At 56.5% G+C, this 18,470-nt stretch overlaps 3 protein-coding genes and 1 long non-coding RNA gene across 11 annotated transcripts in view; 2 read left to right on the top strand and 2 right to left on the bottom strand.

Annotated features, from left to right (window-relative positions):
* usp48 (ubiquitin specific peptidase 48) overlaps positions 1-2,617 on the top strand; it is a 13,192-nt gene extending 10,575 nt beyond the window's left edge. For both annotated transcript variants that reach the window (XM_053869089.1, XM_053869088.1), the window contains exons 22-28: positions 553-659; positions 737-844; positions 1,827-1,994; positions 2,079-2,204; positions 2,275-2,323; positions 2,398-2,424; positions 2,492-2,617. In XM_053869089.1, coding sequence (XP_053725064.1) covers positions 553-659; positions 737-844; positions 1,827-1,994; positions 2,079-2,204; positions 2,275-2,323; positions 2,398-2,424; positions 2,492-2,511 — 605 coding nt within the window. In that variant the 3' untranslated portion in view covers positions 2,512-2,617. The remainder of the gene's footprint in view (positions 1-552; positions 660-736; positions 845-1,826; positions 1,995-2,078; positions 2,205-2,274; positions 2,324-2,397; positions 2,425-2,491) is intronic.
* Positions 2,061-4,205, bottom strand: LOC128761140 (uncharacterized). The gene is made up of 3 exons (XR_008414914.1): positions 3,751-4,205; positions 3,571-3,625; positions 2,061-3,116 (listed from the first exon to the last, which is right to left on the bottom strand). It is a non-coding gene; the product is annotated as an uncharacterized LOC128761140 (long non-coding RNA).
* zbtb40 (zinc finger and BTB domain containing 40) lies at positions 2,766-17,960 on the top strand. Of its 6 annotated transcripts, XM_053869091.1 has the most exons (13): positions 2,766-4,405; positions 7,800-7,955; positions 8,014-8,363; positions 8,859-8,992; positions 9,376-9,547; positions 10,192-10,581; positions 10,642-10,848; positions 10,906-11,070; positions 11,139-11,353; positions 11,428-11,584; positions 11,645-11,793; positions 12,024-12,216; positions 13,932-17,960. In XM_053869091.1, exons 2-12 carry the CDS (start codon positions 7,804-7,806, stop codon positions 12,168-12,170), a joined length of 2,238 nt encoding a protein of 745 aa, XP_053725066.1. In that variant the 5' UTR covers positions 2,766-4,405; positions 7,800-7,803; the 3' UTR covers positions 12,171-12,216; positions 13,932-17,960. The 6 variants fall into 6 exon arrangements, 5 of the variants coding, with proteins under 5 accessions (XP_053725066.1, XP_053725069.1, XP_053725068.1 ...); XM_053869094.1 differs by lacking the exon at positions 13,932-17,960 and having other exon boundaries at positions 7,846-7,955; positions 12,024-13,857; XM_053869093.1 differs by lacking the exon at positions 13,932-17,960 and having other exon boundaries at positions 10,195-10,581; positions 12,024-13,857.
* Positions 12,192-18,470, bottom strand: atxn7l2a (ataxin 7-like 2a). Of its 2 annotated transcripts, XM_053869096.1 has the most exons (10): positions 18,341-18,470; positions 16,823-16,891; positions 15,488-15,830; positions 15,109-15,299; positions 14,945-15,027; positions 14,585-14,796; positions 13,980-14,172; positions 13,502-13,623; positions 12,671-13,331; positions 12,193-12,507 (listed from the first exon to the last, which is right to left on the bottom strand). In XM_053869096.1, exons 1-10 carry the CDS (start codon positions 18,468-18,470, stop codon positions 12,490-12,492), a joined length of 2,022 nt encoding a protein of 673 aa, XP_053725071.1. In that variant the 3' UTR covers positions 12,193-12,489. The 2 variants fall into 2 exon arrangements, with proteins under 2 accessions (XP_053725070.1, XP_053725071.1); XM_053869095.1 differs by having other exon boundaries at positions 12,192-13,331.

The raw sequence follows: 18,470 nt of genomic DNA, 5'->3' as shown, positions 1-18,470 counted from the left end.
TGGTGTGCCTTCATCGGGCGGTTCACATCATCATCCAGTGATGTACGCCCACACTAACCCGATACAGCGTCATGTGGTGAACATACACTGTAGAATTCTTGCCATGATGACTAGCAAGGCTGGTGGACGACCCTCCGTGAAGCACAGGTCTGGCCCTCTTAAACCAACATCAGGGAGATGTCCTCCTCTCTGATGATGATGATGATGATGATTATTGGCTGGACCGTGACCACGGACTGCTATTCCTCAGCCTCTGCTTCCTGTTTCTTGATCTCTTACCCACATCCCAGCTCCACATTAAAGCTTGGGCTCCGCCGTGTGCAGCCTGTGCACTCACTCTGTTGTACTGCACAAGTGAGACTCTTCATCAGAGGATGAATGAATCGCCTGCTCCTTGACTGCAGCCTCCCTCGTTCCCTCCAGAACGCTCGCACATCTTGCTCCGGTTGAAGCTACAGCTCTCAGTCATCTGCTTGTGTGGCACGACTGGTTTGACCGCCACTTGCCACTGCGTGACACTGCTGCACATCTTTGCTTTGTGTTTGGCTACAGATCTGTGTGGTGATTGTCGAGAGGCGTTTCTGGCCCAACAGCAGAAGGACCAGACAGAATACAGCCAGGCAACTGTTTACATTCGCAAAGTGGTCAAAGACAACGGTGTAAGTGGTCCCTGTTGTGTGGCATGCAAAGGTTGATCCCTGATGTAGAAGCTTGATGTTCTCCCTCATGGTTACAGTTAAACAGGGATGCTAGTTCGGAGCTGACTGCCAGCAATTCGGAGGCAGAGCCGGACAGAGAGGAGCTGATGAAGCTGAATGGACAGAAGGATCCTGACTTCATGCAGGTGAAAACTACTTCCTACTATCCGACATCCAGAGGCTTCTTTTGTCTTGCTTCATCATCACAAGACTGTCCACACCCAGGAGCAGAATGGCCCGGCTCATGTGATGGTCATATGTTCGGCTCTCGAAGGAGTGGACTTGATACATGCTGGGATCATTCTCTGCACCTTCCTCCTTCATTAGCTGTCACAGGCTGGTCATGCTTTGCTGCTGGTCAATTGAGTCACACTGCAGACTCTGTCTGGAGACAAAGTGCATTCGCCTCAAAAGGCCGACATGAAAACGTGCGAGCCCAGTTTGGGCTGCAGATTTGATCCCGGAGAGCTGCACCTCAGCGCGGGAGCCTCTGGCCTCAGGTGACTCGGCGCTAGACGCTGGAAACTAGGTGTCCACAGCAACATGATGGATGGCGGGCAGTGAAGGGTCTGATGGCTGTCTGGGCGCACGACATGCTTCAGACTCCCAGAACACTGAGGTGAGCAGCTTCAGCTGCAGGAGACTGGTGCTGGGGAACAGGAGCGCAGCGCAGAGGTCCGGGACTGGAGGTGTGTGCGGGGTTTGATAGCCACTGCTGGCGGTGAACAGGTTGTCACGCGACTGATAACAGCTGGGACATGGCCTGAGGCACAGAGGTGGAGGCTGCACAGCAAGGGGCCGCATCGGACTCAGACCCACCCGAGACAGAGCCCGCAGGGTGAAAAGCCCCTGAGGCAATTAGGAGGAAGAGGGTGGCAGCGGGTGGAAGGTTGGAGAGGTGGTAAGGGTGGAGTGGGGCACAGGACATAGTGGCCGAGGGTGAGTCAGCAGACCCAGCTGCTGCTGTGTGATCATGGACGAGGTCGGTGAGGGGAGGTGTCAGCTGGGGGTAGAGTAACCACTCCAGTTTGGACAAGAAGCTTTGGCCAGTCCAAGTTCAGGCCACACGGCCCCCACTTTTGTAGCTCCTTATTCCAAACGTGGAGAGAGACCAGTCATGTCTTTCAGACAGAGGACGGCACCAAGCGCTTCCGGCTGAGTGAGGAGCAGTGCACGTCATCTGAGCTCAACATGGTCCAGCTGGGCATCAGGAGAAGCACTCGCCACAGGAAGATCCGCGGAGAGAAGGCTCTGGTGGTGTCTGCCAACCAGACCTTGAAGGAGCTGAAGATTGAGGTTCGCCCCCCTCCCCTTTCCCCCGGTTCTTGGCCGGTGTTGGGTCAGCTGCTGAACTAACAAGGCGCTTGGTTGGTGCTTCAGATCATGCACGCCTTCTCCGTGGCGCCATTCGACCAGAACCTCTCCATCAACGGGAAGTCTCTGACGGACGACTCGGCCACGCTGGGCAGCCTCGGCATCGTCCCTGAGAGCATCATATTCCTCCGGGTACGTGGCTTCATCCTCCCCCTTGCTCAGTCTCAGTCCATGCCCAACTCTGCTGCCCTGCTTCCTCCAGGCTGACGAGCCCATTGCAGACTACGCTGCCATGGACGATGCCTATCAGGGTGAGTGTCTCCGCCCACCTCCGTCTTTCTGTCCAAACCTTTCACCGTTCATTCCTTGGTCATGTGCTTTTCAGTGCGAGTGCCAGAAGAGGGCTTCAAAGGTGAGTCCACACACACACAGGTGAGAAGCGGTGAATCTTGACCTTCTCTGTGTGCTCCTCTCTGCAGGCACTCTGCTGGGACATTAAGGGATCGGCTCCTGCTCCTGGTGGAATTTTCATTCATTGGTATAAATAAGTCCTGAATCATGTTTGTATGTCCTGAGGGGTGTTGCTTAATAAAAGTTTAACTGTCCTGACAGTGGTGTCGGTGCATGTGGTGGTCGCAGGTTTGGCTCAGCCATTCCTCACAACATCACACTGCTATTAAAGCGTTGGTTCATTTGTCAAGGGTGAGATCCACGTCCGCTGGAGGCTCTTCAGGCTCAGTAGGGCAGGAAAACCTCAGCCATCCTCTAAACTGTGGCTGGCTGTGGGACACCCGGACTGGAGCCAGGGTGTGGAACAGGTAGCACTTCAGATGCTCCGTGTCGGGTGACAGTTCTCGCCATGTTGTCCAGCTGAAACTCCAGTTGCCCGTTTTCAGCTTTTATCCATTTCAGTTGTTAAGAGTTCAGACAGAGACTGTGTTACATGAGGGTTCCAGCTTCCTGCTGAGAGGAAGGTGAAAGGCAGCAGGCTCCTGTGGAGGCGCACACCACATCCCTGAGGTGGTTTGGACCTGACTTCCAGAGCTTCAGACCCAGAGTTCACTTCACTGCTGGCTCTGCAGGCTGTCCCCTCTGCCAGTGGTCCTGGAAGACGCACGGTGACTCATGATCTGTTCACCTTTCATCATATATATACACATATCTGGACTCGTACACTCACTTTTGTTTGGTTAACTGTGTGAATAAACTAGTTTCATGGTATCAGAATGTTTGCCACAAGAAGCCACATTTTTCACTGTGAATGAATGTGGTGTATGACTGAATCCAATGATGGAGCCACACAGACATTTAAACACCAGAATATTGTTGATTCTGCATCAGTTTGACAACAGCACAATAAATCACCGTGGTGGCTATAGTCAAGTCTTTATATCACCTGAGTTCAACTGAAGCTCTTTTAGTGTCTTGAGAATATTTCTATAAATATCTGGGTCAGAGCGATGGAAGATAACGGTCCATGAGAATCAAACACTAGTTTGTGTAACATCAAGAACCGAATCAGAAAGATGAGTCTGTGGAAAGATGCTGAATCACTCACACATGCATTGAAACAGTCGTGTTGGTCTGTACCCCTCAGCAGACCTGGAATCAACCTGAAAGTGTGAGCACCAAGAGAGACTGAGCAGATCAAAGGTCAATGAAGTGCTGACAGAGAAGCAGGAGCGTAGCTGAGAAGCACCAGGAAGACTGGAGTGCCGCACGGTGGGGACGGACTCACCTTTAGTTCACCTGGTGGCCAAGTCAGTGGTTGGTGGAGAAGCTGTGCATCGTGAAGTTATTCATCATTACTCCTCTGTTATTTCCCCATCAGCATGAAAATGCGGTGCAACAGCCAGAGAAGAGTCAGTAGTGTGTTTGCTCCGCAGTGTTCCTGCCCGGGAATCGTTTGACAGGAGGCCAGACAATAGCATTGACCTCTGCCAAACCACTGTTATCAGAGGGAAACGATGGCTACTATACGAAAATAGCGTTGAAGACGATGCCCGGAGTCAAACAACGGTGTTTCATGGATGTGCTGCCAACCCTGGAGTAAATGGACACACATTACATGCAACATTGGCGGATACTTTCACTGAAGTAGGACTCAGAGCTTCGTCTTTGTATCTTGCCTTTAAACTGGAGTTTGAGCACAACGTGACGTAATCATCTATTTAAACATGTGTCCCGAAAGAATCGCGGTGCCTCGGGACAGGGCCATTGCGCCTGCGCGCGCATGCGTTCACAGCTCGTGCAGATTTCCCAGCTCGTGTATCGACAAAACTGGGCACTTCCGGCAGGCGCCATTTTCCAAAACGTCGAAGCTTTATTGAGCGGACAAGGATTGTTCACCAGGACGTTTAAATAAAGGAACCGGGGAAAAAAATATTTTCAAGGTAATCCCGTCATCAGAAGGTCTGCTGTGGCGAGCGGGTCTTTCTTTCTTTCTTTGCTCTTCAAAGTCGCTTGTTGCTCGGGAAAGATGCAGCCACATTAGCTTTCTAGCTCGTTTCACTGCTTCCCAAGCTGTTGCCACCCGCCGCTTGTTTATGATGTCACCGGCGAAAATGTACCCAACCTTCACAGCACGAGCTGGTTTACTACCGAATAGTTGGCATTCCAGCAACACGCGTGATTTTCTGTGTGTGAGGAAGTGACGGTGTGTTTTGGTGTGTGAGGAAGTGACGGTGTGTTTCTGTGTGTGAGGAAGTGACGGTGTGTGAGGAAGTGACGGTGTGTGAGGAAGTGACGGTGTGTTTCTGTGTGTGAGGAAGTGACGGTGTGTGAGGAAGTGACGGTGTGTGAGGAAGTGACGGTGTGTTTCTGTGTGTGAGGAAGTGACGGTGTGTGAGGAAGTGACGGTGTGTTTCTGTGTGTGAGGAAGTGACGGTGTGTTTTGGTGTGTGAGGAAGTGACGGTGTGTGAGGAAGTGACGGTGTGTGAGGAAGTGACGGTGTGTTTCTGTGTGTGAGGAAGTGACGGTGTGTGAGGAAGTGACGGTGTGATTAGGTGTGTGAGGAAGTGACGGTGTGTGAGGAAGTGACGGTGTGTTTCTGTGTGTGAGGAAGTGACGGTGTGTTTTGGTGTGTGAGGAAGTGACGGTGTGTTTCTGTGTGTGAGGAAGTGACGGTGTGTTTTGGTGTGTGAGGAAGTGACGTTGTGTGAGGAAGTGACGGTGTGTTTCTGTGTGTGAGGAAGTGACGGTGTGATTTGGTGTGTGAGGAAGTGACGGTGTGTGAGGAAGTGACGGTGTGTTTCTGTGTGTGAGGAAGTGACGGTGTGTTTTGGTGTGTGAGGAAGTGACGGTGTGTGAGGAAGTGACGGTGTGTTTCTGTGTGTGAGGAAGTGACGGTGTGTTTTGGTGTGTGAGGAAGTGACAGTGTGTGAGGAAGTGACGGTGTGTTTTGGTGTGTGAGGAAGTGACGGTGTGTTTCTGTGTGTGAGGAAGTGACGGTGTGTTTTGGTGTGTGAGGAAGTGACGGTGTGATTCTGTGTGTGAGGAAGTGACGGTGTGTTTCTGTGTGTGAGGAAGTGACGGTGTGTTTTGGTGTGTGAGGAAGTAACGGTGTGTTTTGGTGTGTGAGGAAGTGACGGTGTGTTTCTGTGTGTGAGGAAGTGACGGTGTGTTTTGGTGTGTGAGGAAGTGACGGTGTGTGAGGAAGTGACGGTGTGTTTTGGTGTGTGAGGAAGTGACGGTGTGTTTTGGTGTGTGAGGAAGTGACGGTGTGTTTCTGTGTGTGAGGAAGTGACGGTGTGTTTCTGTGTGTGAGGAAGTGACGGTGTGTTTTGGTGTGTGAGGAAGTGACGGTGTGTGAGGAAGTGACGGTGTGTTTCTGTGTGTGAGGAAGTGACGGTGTGTTTTGGTGTGTGAGGAAGTGACGGTGTGTTTTGGTGTGTGTAGAAGTGACGGTGTGATTTGGTGTGTGAGGAAGTGACGGTGTGTTTCTGTGTGTGAGGAAGTGACGGTGTGTTTTGGTGTGTGAGGAAGTGACGGTGTGTTTCTGTGTGTGAGGAAGTGACGGTGTGTTTTGGTGTGTGAGGAAGTGACGGTGTGTTTTGGTGTGTGAGGAAGTGACGGTGTGTTTCTGTGTGTGAGGAAGTGACGGTGTGTTTCGGTGTGTGAGGAAGTGACGGTGTGTGAGGAAGTGACGGTGTGTTTTGGTGTGTGAGGAAGTGACGGTGTGTTTTGGTGTGTGAGGAAGTGACGGTGTGATTCTGTGTGTGAGGAAGTGACGGTGTGTTTCTGTGTGTGAGGAAGTGACGGTGTGTTTCGGTGTGTGAGGAAGTGACGGTGTGTTTTGGTGTGTGAGGAAGTGACGGTGTGTGAGGAAGTGACGGTGTGTTTCTGTGTGTGAGGAAGTGACGGTGTGTGAGGAAGTGACGGTGTGTTTTGGTGTGTGAGGAAGTGACGGAGTGTGAGGAAGTGACGGTGTGTTTCTGTGTGTGAGGAAGTGACGGTGTGTGAGGAAGTGACGGTGTGTTTCTGTGTGTGAGGAAGTGACGGTGTGTTTCGGTGTGTGAGGAAGTGACGGTGTGTGAGGAAGTGACGGTGTGTTTTGGTGTGTGAGGAAGTGACGGTGTGTTTTGGTGTGTGAGGAAGTGACGGTGTGTGAGGAAGTGACGGTGTGTTTTGGTGTGTGAGGAAGTGACGGTGTGTTTTGGTGTGTGAGGAAGTGACGGTGTGTTTTGGTGTGTGAGGAAGTGACGGTGTGTTTTGGTGTGTGAGGAAGTGACGGTGTGTTTTGGTGTGTGAGGAAGTGACGGTGTGTTTTGGTGTGTGAGGAAGTGACGGTGTGTGAGGAAGTGACGGTGTGTTTCTGTGTGTGAGGAAGTGACGGTGTGTGAGGAAGTGACGGTGTGTTTCTGTGTGTGAGGAAGTGACGGTGTGTGAGGAAGTGACGGTGTGTTTTGGTGTGTGAGGAAGTGACGGAGTGTGAGGAAGTGACGGTGTGTTTCTGTGTGTGAGGAAGTGACGGTGTGTGAGGAAGTGACGGTGTGTTTCTGTGTGTGAGGAAGTGACGGTGTGTTTCGGTGTGTGAGGAAGTGACGGTGTGTGAGGAAGTGACGGTGTGTTTTGGTGTGTGAGGAAGTGACGGTGTGTTTTGGTGTGTGAGGAAGTGACGGTGTGTGAGGAAGTGACGGTGTGTTTTGGTGTGTGAGGAAGTGACGGTGTGTTTTGGTGTGTGAGGAAGTGACGGTGTGTTTTGGTGTGTGAGGAAGTGACGGTGTGTTTTGGTGTGTGAGGAAGTGACGGTGTGTTTTGGTGTGTGAGGAAGTGACGGTGTGTTTTGGTGTGTGAGGAAGTGACGGTGTGTTTTGGTGTGTGAGGAAGTGACGGTGTGTTTTGGTGTGTGAGGAAGTGACGGTGTGTTTCTGTGTGTGAGGAAGTGACGGTGTGTGAGGAAGTGACGGTGTGTTTTGGTGTGTGAGGAAGTGACGGTGTGTTTTGGTGTGTGAGGAAGTGACGGTGTGTGAGGAAGTGACGGTGTGTTTCTGTGTGTGAGGAAGTGACGGTGTGTTTCTGTGTGTGAGGAAGTGACGGTGTGTTTTGGTGTGTGAGGAAGTGACGGTGTGTTTTGGTGTGTGAGGAAGTGACGGTGTGTTTTGGTGTGTGAGGAAGTGACGGTGTGTTTCTGTGTGTGAGGAAGTGACGGTGTGTGAGGAAGTGACGGTGTGTTTCTGTGTGTGAGGAAGTGACGGTGTGTTTTGGTGTGTGAGGAAGTGACGGTGTGTGAGGAAGTGACGGTGTGTTTCTGTGTGTGAGGCAGTGACGGTGTGTTTTGGTGTCAGGAACATGCTGGAGCTGCCCAACTACAGCAGCCTCCTCTTGCAGCAGCTGTGGGGCCTGAGGCAGCAGGGCCACTTCTGTGACTGCACCATCATGGTGGGAGATGTTCCACACGCTGCACACAAGCTGGTGCTGGCTGCGTCCAGCCTGCTCTTCAGGTGAGCCATGAGAGCAGCTGACACCGAGCCGCCTGATGTTGAGCCCGTGTCCTCTCAGGTCCCTGCTCACAGACTCAGTCACCATCAACATCGACACGGACGTGGTCTCCTCGCAGGACTTTGCCTGTCTGCTGGAGCTGCTCTACACAGGGAGGCTGCCTGTGGGCAAGCACAACGCCAGCAGGTTGCTGGCTGCTGCAGACAGCCTGCAGATGTTTCACCTGGCTGGGGCTTTCAGAAACATCCTGTCAAGAGTGGTCGGCCAGCAGTCGGCCCAGCCCGAGGGGGGCCACCAGCCCGGACGCCCGCCCTGCAGAGAGCCGCTCAAGCCCGAACAGCTGGAGCAGAAGTGCGACCCCCAGCATGAGCCGGCCTCCAAGAGAGCATGTGTGAAGAGCCTGTCTGAGGGTGAGTCCTCCACGCTTCAGCCTGGGATGGATCGTGCGTGCGTGAGGGAAGAGCAGGAAGCACAGTCCCTCCATGGCCTGCTGCGACTGCCACCTCAGTTTCCTGTGGGTTTGCTCTTAGTCCAAGTATTGCAGTCATTCACAGCACCGTAGTGAGGTTTGTCCCAGTATATTGATTGAAGTTTCCAAGGTGACTGCTGCCCTCAGTCAGGCCGACCAAGCTGTCTCCTCGGGCACCAGCCTGCGGCTCAGGTCACTTCCTGTTCTGGATTCTCGACGACAGAAGATCAGATGCTCATTGGTTCTCCAACAGAGGGGAAATCTACGTCGCAGGGTGGATGCTTTTCAAGGCCAGAGACCTGGGGGTTCAGGTCGACCTCCAGGGTGGTGGTCTGGAAAATCCTGCAGAACAATAGTCCCTCTAAAGGCCCGGTGGCCGAGCTGGGAAGTGCATGATTCAGGAGCCCTCTGAGTGCCACTGTCTCTGCCCCCGCAGGTCCCTCGACAGCCCAGACCTCTTGCCACTGGCCTCAGACCTCTGGGCTGAAAGAGGCTCTCAGCAACATGGTGGACATCGCAGAGCTGTTAAGCAAGGCAGCAGCCAGCAGCCTGGAGGGACCTGCCACTGAGGTGCGTTGAGTTCCATCATGTTTTGGCCCCTCGCCACTGATGTAGGGGACGGTGTCTTGAATGAGACTCGGTTCAGATGATGCTTCATTTGCTGGAGGTTTGCTTCAGCGAGAAGAACCACGTCAGAACAGTGTAGGATCTTCTGCTGTAGCCTGGCCTTGAGTAAGGTTTGGGACCGTCTTCTCACCCCACATCACTGCCCTGCGTCTGTCTGTGGGGACAGTGAGCTCATGTGGCCAGCAGGTGGCAGCTCACAGGAGCCTCAGGGAGTGGATGAGGCCACTGTCTGTCGCCATGGTGACATGGTGGCTGAGTGATTCCAGTGGCTGGCCTGCAGGCTGTGTTTGATGAAGTCACATGACCAGGTGGTCTGACCTCTGCAGGTGGTGACCCGGTGCTGCCAGGAGGCTGGGCCTGCTGCTGTTGTGGAGATGCTGCTGAGCAGGGTGAGCGAGGGCCAGCTGAGCGAAGCCGACCTGCTGCGAGTGCTGCGTGGCCTCCAGAAGGAAGCCCCGCCCCGCCTGGCCGCCCTCCTGCCGGGGGCGGAGCCTGCAGGTAGGTGGCAGCTCTTCCTTCTTCGATTCTAACTGAAATCTGTAGGATTCTCTGGTTTCCTCCCACTGTTCCCTGATCGCTGTCACGTCTGTGGAGCTGCTGCGAGCCACTGCTCTGCCCGCCATCGTCCAGTCGGCATGTGATGAGCAGTGGGAAGTTCAGGGTGTTAAACACTTGAATCTAGTCCTGAAGCCTCATATTTCACTTGTGTGGCTGGCACCTGTCCTTCGATGAGCCTCAGTTTGGGTCACGCGGGTCCATTTCAGTCGACTCCTGAACCCAAACACCCGGTGAGTTTCCACCATGCCTCCCTCGTCTGACCTCAGTGCAGAGCTTCCTTCTACCACTCCACCAACCTCTTACTCTCCAGCAGCTGGAGAGTAACAGTCGCCCACTGTTACCGTGGCAACAGTTGCCACTGCCCTCATGTCTGTGAACGTTTGTGATTTGACTCTGATGCTTGTTTATCTGTTGTTTATCAAGTAATTCTGGGACAAATAGCTGTTGACAGCTGTGTTTGTTCCAAAGCCAGTTGTTGGTTGTCGGTCGTTGACCTGGTGTGTTGGGAGGGGTCTGGGGGACGCTCTGTTTCAACACCAAGCTAAAAGCCTGGTTGAAACCATGTTTTGGTTGTGGGTTGACAGCAGCAGTGGAGGAGCTGGACGGAGCCACAGGTGAGCCGCCGCAGCAGGAGGAGGAGGAGAAGGGGCGGGACCAGGACCGGGGGCCGGCTGGAGCAGACGACCAAACCAAGGAGAAGAGCGAGGAAGGGCCCAAAGCTGCTGCTCCAGAGGCGCCGACCTCTGCGGCCTACGCCTGCCGCTGGTGCAGGAAAGGCTTTGCCTTCAAGTGCCGGATGCTGGCGCACGTGAAGCGCTGCACCATGTCCCTGCAGCAGTGTCCCGACTGCGCCCAGACACTGGCCAGCACCGCGGCGCTGCGGCGCCACCGGGCGGAGGAGCACGGCCACCTGGCCCCGGTCAGGAAGAAGGTGGCCTGCGACCTGTGCGAGCGCAGCTTCGCCCACCCATCAGGTGAGCTGTGAGGGGTGAGGGGGCTCGCTGGCTGAGACCCTGACGCCGCCCGTCTTCCAGGGCTGGTGTACCACAAACGCACGGAGCACTTCGAGGAGCGGCCCTTCGCCTGCCAGCTCTGCGGCTCCAAGTTTGGGGCCAACTCCTCCCTGAAGAACCACATGCGGCTGCACACGGGCGAGAAGCCGTACCAGTGCAAGCAGTGCGCGGCACGCTTCAGCGTGGCGGCGGCGCTGGCCTACCACACCAAGAGGAAGCACAGCGAGGGTAAGAGAGAGCGCGCACACGCTCGACGCCGCTCACCGAGCGCTCTCTGTGCCGCAGGGAAGATGTACGAGTGCCAGTACTGCAAGGCGGCCTTTGCCCAGTCCATCGAGCTGACGCGGCACGTGCGCACGCACACGGGCGACCGGCCCTACGTGTGTCGCCAATGTGGCCGCGGCTACAGCCAGGCCAGCGGCCTCACGCTGCACCTGCACACGGCTCACGGTGAGGTCATGTCGCCGCCCTGCCGCCGCCGCCCCTGATGCTAGCTCCGCCTCCTCCTGCTCCCCCAGACGTGACGGAGCCACACGACTGCCCCAAGTGCCGCCTGACCTTCGCCTCGCTGCAGGAGAAGCAGGAGCACATGGAGAAGCGCCACATGAAGGAGAGCCACCAGTGCTCCGTGTGTCACAGGACCTTCTCTAGCGCCGCCCTGCTGGACAAGCACAAGCCCACTCACACTGGGAGCAAACCTTTCAGCTGCGACCTCTGCAACAGGTCCTACCAGGTGGGATGGGGTGGTCACGTGACCCCCACGGCGAGGATCCACGGTCTGACGCCGGCGTGCTGTCGTTTCCGTAGCAACTGTCGGGCCTGTGGTACCACAACCGAACCAGCCACCCGGACGTCTTCGCCAGTCACACGCAGCAGCTCAAGGGCCTGACGCAGTGCGATGTTTGCTTCAAGTTCTTCCCCAGCGCCGCCAGTGTGGCCCAGCACCGGGCCGCCGAGCACCAGGGTGAGGCTGCGTCTCCGGCACCGGCACCGCCGCTCCAACCACTGCGTGGCTGTGTTGCAGGGTCCATGTGCCGCTGCGCGCTGTGTCCCGCTCTGCTGGCCGGTGAGGAGGCGCTGCAGGAGCACGTGAGCGCGCAGCACGGCGGCCAGGAGCTGCAGGAGCTGCAGGAGGAGCGCACCACAGCCGACGCTCCGGCAGCGCCACCGTCCGTGAGTCCCTCAGCTCTGATGCAACTGTCTCCATGCGCCATCTAGTGGCCTCAACAGGAGGGTTACATGACGTTCTCATGTCACGATTCTCGGTCCCAACCGTCAGTAGTCACAGGGTGATGGCTCCACATCTCCAGATGATGAAGGATCTGTCTGACCCCTGGTGCGACCGAAGAAGAAGAAGCAGAAGGACCAAGGCCAAACACGTCTCAGGTGCTGTGTGTCTGCAGGTGGAGGCGCCGCCTGAGCAGCAGCAGCAGCAGCTCTGCGTGACCGCCAGCCGAGGGAAGGAGGGCGGGGCCTCGGCTCAGGTGCTGGAGCTCAGTGTGTACGAGCTCATGAACAACGCTGTGACTTTCATCTGCGAGAGCACATGACGGCGAGCGGCTGGAGACACCGCCCACGCTGCAGCGTGGGGCCCAGGTGAAGGGTGTTTGAAGTGCGCTCCTGCTATGAAAACAGCCGGGGCTGTGAATAAAGTGACCGTGGCTCTGGCGCCGCCCGCTTCTCTCACCTCACTCACCCCCCCAGAGACAAGGGCAGAGACGTGGATAAAGTTGGTGTAAAGAACATTTTTAATCTGTTTAAGAAACGAGTGTGTTTAGCAGCATCAGCGGATGAGCTTGAGGTATTTCTGGCCGTGGGTCGGTCCTCACAAGGTCTGCTGGCTCCCACAGGCTGGGAAACAAGGCACTCTCAGTGGTGCAACCTCGGCTGCAGAAGAGGAGAAGGGCATGTTAGAGGCCGGTCATGTGACAGCCAGCGGGCCGGAGCCTGGCTGCAGTGAAGGCCACAGTGTGACAGTAAACTACTGAGCAGAATCGCTGTCTGGACCGACTCCCTGTTGACGTAGGCTCCTCCCACTCCACCGCCTCACCTTCGGGGTCCCCAGTTTCTTCTCTGCGCCTCCAGCCAGCCCCGCGCTCTTGCTCTCCTTCCAGGGGTAGAAGTTGGGTCGAGGAGGGGCCAACACAGAGGAGGACGGCGGCCCCTGAGTCGGGGCCCTCAGGGAGGGCACGTGCTCCTCCCCTCGGCGCTTCTTCAGCAAAGCTCCACCCACCATTCCTCGAGCGTGGGAGCTGTTGGAGGAGGAGGAGTGAGTCCGAGCGTAGGTCCAGAGGCCCTTGGCCTCTGAGGGCGCAGGCTGGGGGCGGGGCCTACTGCCGGGCGAGTGCGTGCCATTGGTCTGTCCGTGTGGGAGGAGCGAGACGCAGTTCCTGTCGAGGCCCGGACGCTCCACTGCCTGGGACGAGGCCTTGCGTTTCCGGGCCCCGGCCTCCTCCCGCGGCCTCCTGTGTGGAGGCCCCGGCAGGCAGGGGCCGTCGGCCTGGACCCAGTTCTCTGATGGGGCGGTAGCCCCGGGTCTGCCGGGCCCGCGGCTGGACGGAGAGGCCTCCGGGAAGCTTCTGAAGGAGGAGAACTGCTGGCCTCCTGCAGGGACTCTGGAGTTCAGAGGAGACGTGGAGGCTGCGGAGGAGGAGAGAGGAGTCCTGACTGAGGGCTGAGGCCACCTGCTGTCTGAGGCCTGAGGTATTTTCCTGTATGGACACAGGAGAGAAGCCGTCAAGATGAGACCAGCAGGTGGCAGCACACGCAGCTGAGTGAACGCGAGCTGTGGGTCATGTGACTGGGTCCGTGGCCGCGGATGGACCTGGGTCCCAAACCCACCTCTCCCTTCAATCCCTGGCTCAGAAGAATCAAGTCTTACTTCCAGAGGAGGGCGCTGATGTGCTGCTCCAGCATGGTGCTCAGCGTGGACCGCAGGTGGTGCAGCCTTCTGTCGAAGGTGTAGATGCCGTGGCCCAGCGCGTGGCTGCCGAACGAACACACCTGCGGACAGACACGGCCGTCACCACGTGGCTCGGCACGTCCTGGAGGCGCAATTCAACACGCTGCCAGCAGATGGCACCACTGTGGACGACCAGAGCCGCGGCCACACACACACACACACACACACACACACACACACACACACACACACACACACACACACACACACACACACACACACACACACACACACACACACACACACACACACACACACACACACACACACACACACACACACACACACACCATTTCCCATCAAGCTCGAGCAACTGCTGACTGCATCTTCCTGTGTGATTTTTGGCCAGAAACCCAGAAACTGCTTGACGCACAGGAAGAACAGACATGCCACTCACTGCCATGGGTCTGGGATGTACAGCAGAGGACGAGAACTCCAGGCGCTCCTGCGCTGCTTCTGCCTCACTGTCATCGCTGGACGTGCAGCCGAGGAGCATCGGTGAAGAGGCTCTCAGGTGCCTCTCGTCCTGCTGCTGCTGCTTCTCCTCCTCCTCCTCCTCGGTCGGACTCTCCGAGGCCCCTAGAGAGCGGCTGAAGACATTCAGCAGTTACCTTCTCCACCAGCCACAGATCAAGACCAACACCATCACACCGTCTTTACACCACTTTCATCTCCAAGGTCACGTCGGGTCAAAGCATGACAAGTATGCTCAACTAAAGCTCCACACGAGGCTTTAGAGAGGAGCCACAGCAGGGTTCGTACCCTGGTTACAGCCAAGCCCAACCAGAAGAGCAAGAGCTGCTGCCTGCAACACGCCAACATGTGGCATCATGAAGGGGAGAGAGGGGAGGAGAAGAGGAAGCAGGAGGAGAAGAGCAGAGGAGAGGAGAGGAGAGGAGAGGAGAGGAGAAGAGGAGGAGAGGAGAGGAGAGGAGGAGGAGAAGGAGAAGAGGAAGGAGGAGAGGAAGGAGGAGGTAACCCAGCTCCAACCCCTGGACTCACCAGAAAGCCGGGAGGCTGGCCAGGGGTCTCCTGCAGGGCGGTGCTTCACACAGCTCTCTGTGAGTCTCTGGACTCGGGGAGCGTCCAGCACCGGAGCCGCCCTCTGCCAGCTGGGGCCCCTTCTCCCGGACCTTGGTCTTGAGTTCAGCCACCAGCTGGTCAAAGCTCTTGGTGCGGCCCACCACCTTCCGCCGCTGGTGGATGGAGTGGATCTGCACAAAGAGTGAGGAGCGGTGAGTGTGTGATGACATTCAGGCACTGGAGACCCTCTCCAGTGTCGGGAAGAGGATGTTCTGATCCCTCTGCTGCAAACCAATGACAAGCAAGCAGGAGGTGAGGAAGCGAGGGGCTGGGACTCACGTTGCAGGTGAGGAGGCGAGTGCAGACCTTCTTCCTCTCGTGGTCCAGGACCCCGCAGTGCTTGTCCAAGTCACACTCCCGCTCTGAGAACAAGCAAGTCCACCTGGTGTCTTCAGAGTGACCCAGCTCAACACAGCTGTGAGAAGCTAGAAGACCCGACTCACTGGACGCCACTTTGTTGTAGGGGCGGGCGAGGCGCGGGCTGCAGACAGGCGAGGCCAGCGGCGACTCCTTCCTCTGAGCCGGCGTGGGGGGCGGGGCTTCGTGGGGCGGCGAGCTGACGGGAGGCTCCTGAGCTGCTGGAGCTTTGAAGGGCAGCGTGTCGGCGTGAGACGTCTTGTCCAGCAAGGGGTGTCTGCAGAGGAGAGGGGTGAGTCAGAGCGCGGCTCGGCACCACACACACACACGTGAGACGAGGCCTGACTCCAGGAGACGCCACACAGCTGAAGCCTCCTGACAGGAACATGGAGGAACACACAACTGCACGTTGTGTGTGTGTGTGTGTGTGAGAAGCATAGCATCACGCAGACGCGGCCTCCTCACCGTGGTCCGTCCTTGGGGTTCTTCAGGTGCCGATACTGTGACGGGGCGCTGGGGGAAGGTGGAGCCACCCATGGAGGCCTCACTCCTTGTCCTCGCCCGTCCCAGGCTGGAGAGGGGGCGGCGTTTGTTCCCGGGGAGGGGGAGTGGCTTCTCTGAGCGCGAGGCTGCAGCTGGGCAGCGGGCGGCGCCGGAGAGCGCAGGCGTGGGTGGAGCTTGGCCAGCGGGCCGTGCCTGCGCTCGCAGTGCTTCTCAAAGGCCTGCGGCTTGACAACCTGGCCACAGTGGCCACACACCACCAGGTAGAAGTCGTCGTGGCCGGGGTGGAGGCCGAAAATGGACATGTCTGTGAGGAGAGAGACGCGTTTCAGACGTGGCTCCGTCCTGCGCGGCGTGGCGCGGCGCGGCGCTGAGGGGTCTGGCTGATGCGGAGCCTGTCGATGCACCCAGCAGCCTCACACTGAACTCACGGCTCCACCGTCGCACCTCTGAACGTAGTGTTAGTCCAGTAAACAAACAAGGCAGTAGCTAAGATGTTGCCAACTTTCGGCTGTGTCATGTCCCTCCAACAGATGAGGGATGCAGTGGTCAGTTAGCACTAACTTTCAATCACTGTGTGTCGCGTGCTCCCCAAAAACATGGAGGTACAAAGTCACATGAGCATCTAGAATCTGAGCCTTCATTGACTGATGTTATTATTACCTGATCATTTTTGAACAACAGCAAAGACTGTTCATGAAAGCACCTTTTTTGAAATGGTGAGACTTTGATTTCTTCTTTGGAGTTTCTATAAAATATCTCACTTTTACTTTGTGATATTCAGACATGGTTTGATTATTTCATTCAGAATATTTTATTCCATTATTCCAATTTTCTCCACAGTTTGCATCAATTCCATTTTTTTTCTATTTTTCTTCAGTAAATGTGATGAACATGACTTGCAGCTGCTTCTGCTGCTGGTTGGACTTTTCCATGACAAACAAATATCTTTGTTGCGCTGGTCGTTTCACAAGGTTTTGCTTTGTTCACGTGTCAGTAGATCCAATCTGGTTATTGATCACAGATGAGATCAGGAGTCCTGAATCAGGTCTATTGAAGGGGCCCCGGGGCCCTTGGTTCAGGGAAAGGTTGAGCTCAGACAGGTTCAGAGCCCCTGGTCTACGGTTGTCATTCACGCCGCGCCAGCGTGGTGTGCACGTGACGGACCATGATCATGATCCAAATGAACCGAACTATGACCACTCAGGAAATAAACGGTGTTTTTAAGCGCAATTCACCGCAGATGCAGTTTGATTTCACGGCCAACAGCAAGTACATAGGACTTGACCTTGAACGTACCGTCTTTGCTCAGCGACATGGCCTCCGCTGTCTTCTTGCCATTCTTGCTACAGTCATCAACATCCGGGCCTGAAACACAGCGCCATCCGTTGGTCAGTCACTGAGTCTCAGCAGCGCCGCTCGTGACAAAGCAGCAGAACAAGAGGAATTCCACGCTGGTGTCAGGTCGGGCGCTCAAATTCACGACCACGCGTCTGGCTTCTAGAGCGAGGCCTGCACGGGGCAATGCAGCGGTGCGTTTCCTGAACCACAACTCGCTGGGCCTGTGAGAGAGCCAGATCTCCCCTCAAGTCAGTCGCACGCAGGCAGTCGGCTGCCGCAGGTGTGGTCATGTGACCTTCGGCAGGTCACAGGTGGTTACCCACGCGGCCTCTCGCCATGAGTCGCCGTGCCTGCGTGACCCCGGGCTGTCGTCATGGAAACGATTTGAAGTCACTAAATGTGTGCGGTGTGCAGCAAGCTTATGGCATGATGATGACGACGAAGATGATGTCCGAGCTGCGGTTTGCGATGGAGCCAGTCGACACTGGAGGAAGACTCACGGCTGATATTAGCACCTTGGGTGTGGAACAAACAGGTGACGCACTGTCAACAAAGCTTCAGTGAGCCACGCTGCCACACGTCTCTCGGATAACACCAGGAACAGATCTGGTCCCAGAACATGCCAGAGCCGTCTGAACTGTCCAGCGAGCGACTCACAGAGCAACAGTGTGGAGCGTCAGCTGCCAGACGACCTCAGCCTCACAACACCTGCTGAACAAGCAGCTCACACCAACAACCGTCACCACGGACACAACTCTGAGACCGTCTGGATGAGGTCGTGTCAAGTGTGAAGACACATGGAGCACAACCCTCAGATAAAAGTGGCGCGGACACCACGGGGGCGAGGAGCGACGCCAAACACCCCCCACGACACAGAAGTGGTGACGATGTTGGACACAGACTCCAGTGAAGCCAAGGACACGACACATTTTGTCAGTTCTATCATGAAGAGACGGGTTCTTCTCTCTGCTCCTTTAGGAGATGGGAGGCTTGTGGTGACATGAGAGACATGCAGAGGTGGAATCAAGCGCAGATGTCACGCCAGACTGGCGTTCCTCTCCACCGTCTGACGTCACCGAGGGAGACGCATGTCGGTGCGCGGCGGACTCGGCGTTGCTGCGGCGGCGGCCCGCAGCCGCCCGCGGTCCCGCGGCTGGACCCCGCTAGCTGACTAGCTTTAGCCGCTCCGGGGAACAAGTGGCTGGCGAGAGCCTCAACGCTCCGCGCCTCCTTCCGCTCCGGTGCCGCCGGAGCCGAGCCGCCGCCGCCGCACAAGACGGTCGTCAGCGTGAAGCGCGCCGGAGTGTCACGTTCATGCCGGACGGTCACGCGTTACCCTCCCGGCGCTAGGACCCGGCAGAGTCTTTGTTTGGGCGCCATGCTCAGCCAAGTCCTGCGTTCTGACGGAAATACTGGCGCCAGCCGCCGCCACGCGCTGTTCTGGCGGCGGCTGGCGGCTCCGCTGGAGGCCCTTACCGTCCGTCGCCGTCACGCCGGCCCACTGGGCCCACGCAGTCCAGCTCTGACCCACAAACTCATCGAGGCCCGGCAGCCGCCGCTCCAGTGCAGCCATTACTTTCACTGCGCGTGCACGCACCGCCATCAT

The sequence above is a fragment of the Synchiropus splendidus genome, chromosome 6, assembly GCF_027744825.2.
Source record: "Synchiropus splendidus isolate RoL2022-P1 chromosome 6, RoL_Sspl_1.0, whole genome shotgun sequence".
In the NCBI taxonomy this organism is placed as follows: domain Eukaryota; kingdom Metazoa; phylum Chordata; class Actinopteri; order Syngnathiformes; family Callionymidae; genus Synchiropus; species Synchiropus splendidus.
The sequence above is the reverse complement of the archived record's forward strand: the minus strand, read 5'-3'. Positions and strand labels throughout refer to the sequence as shown.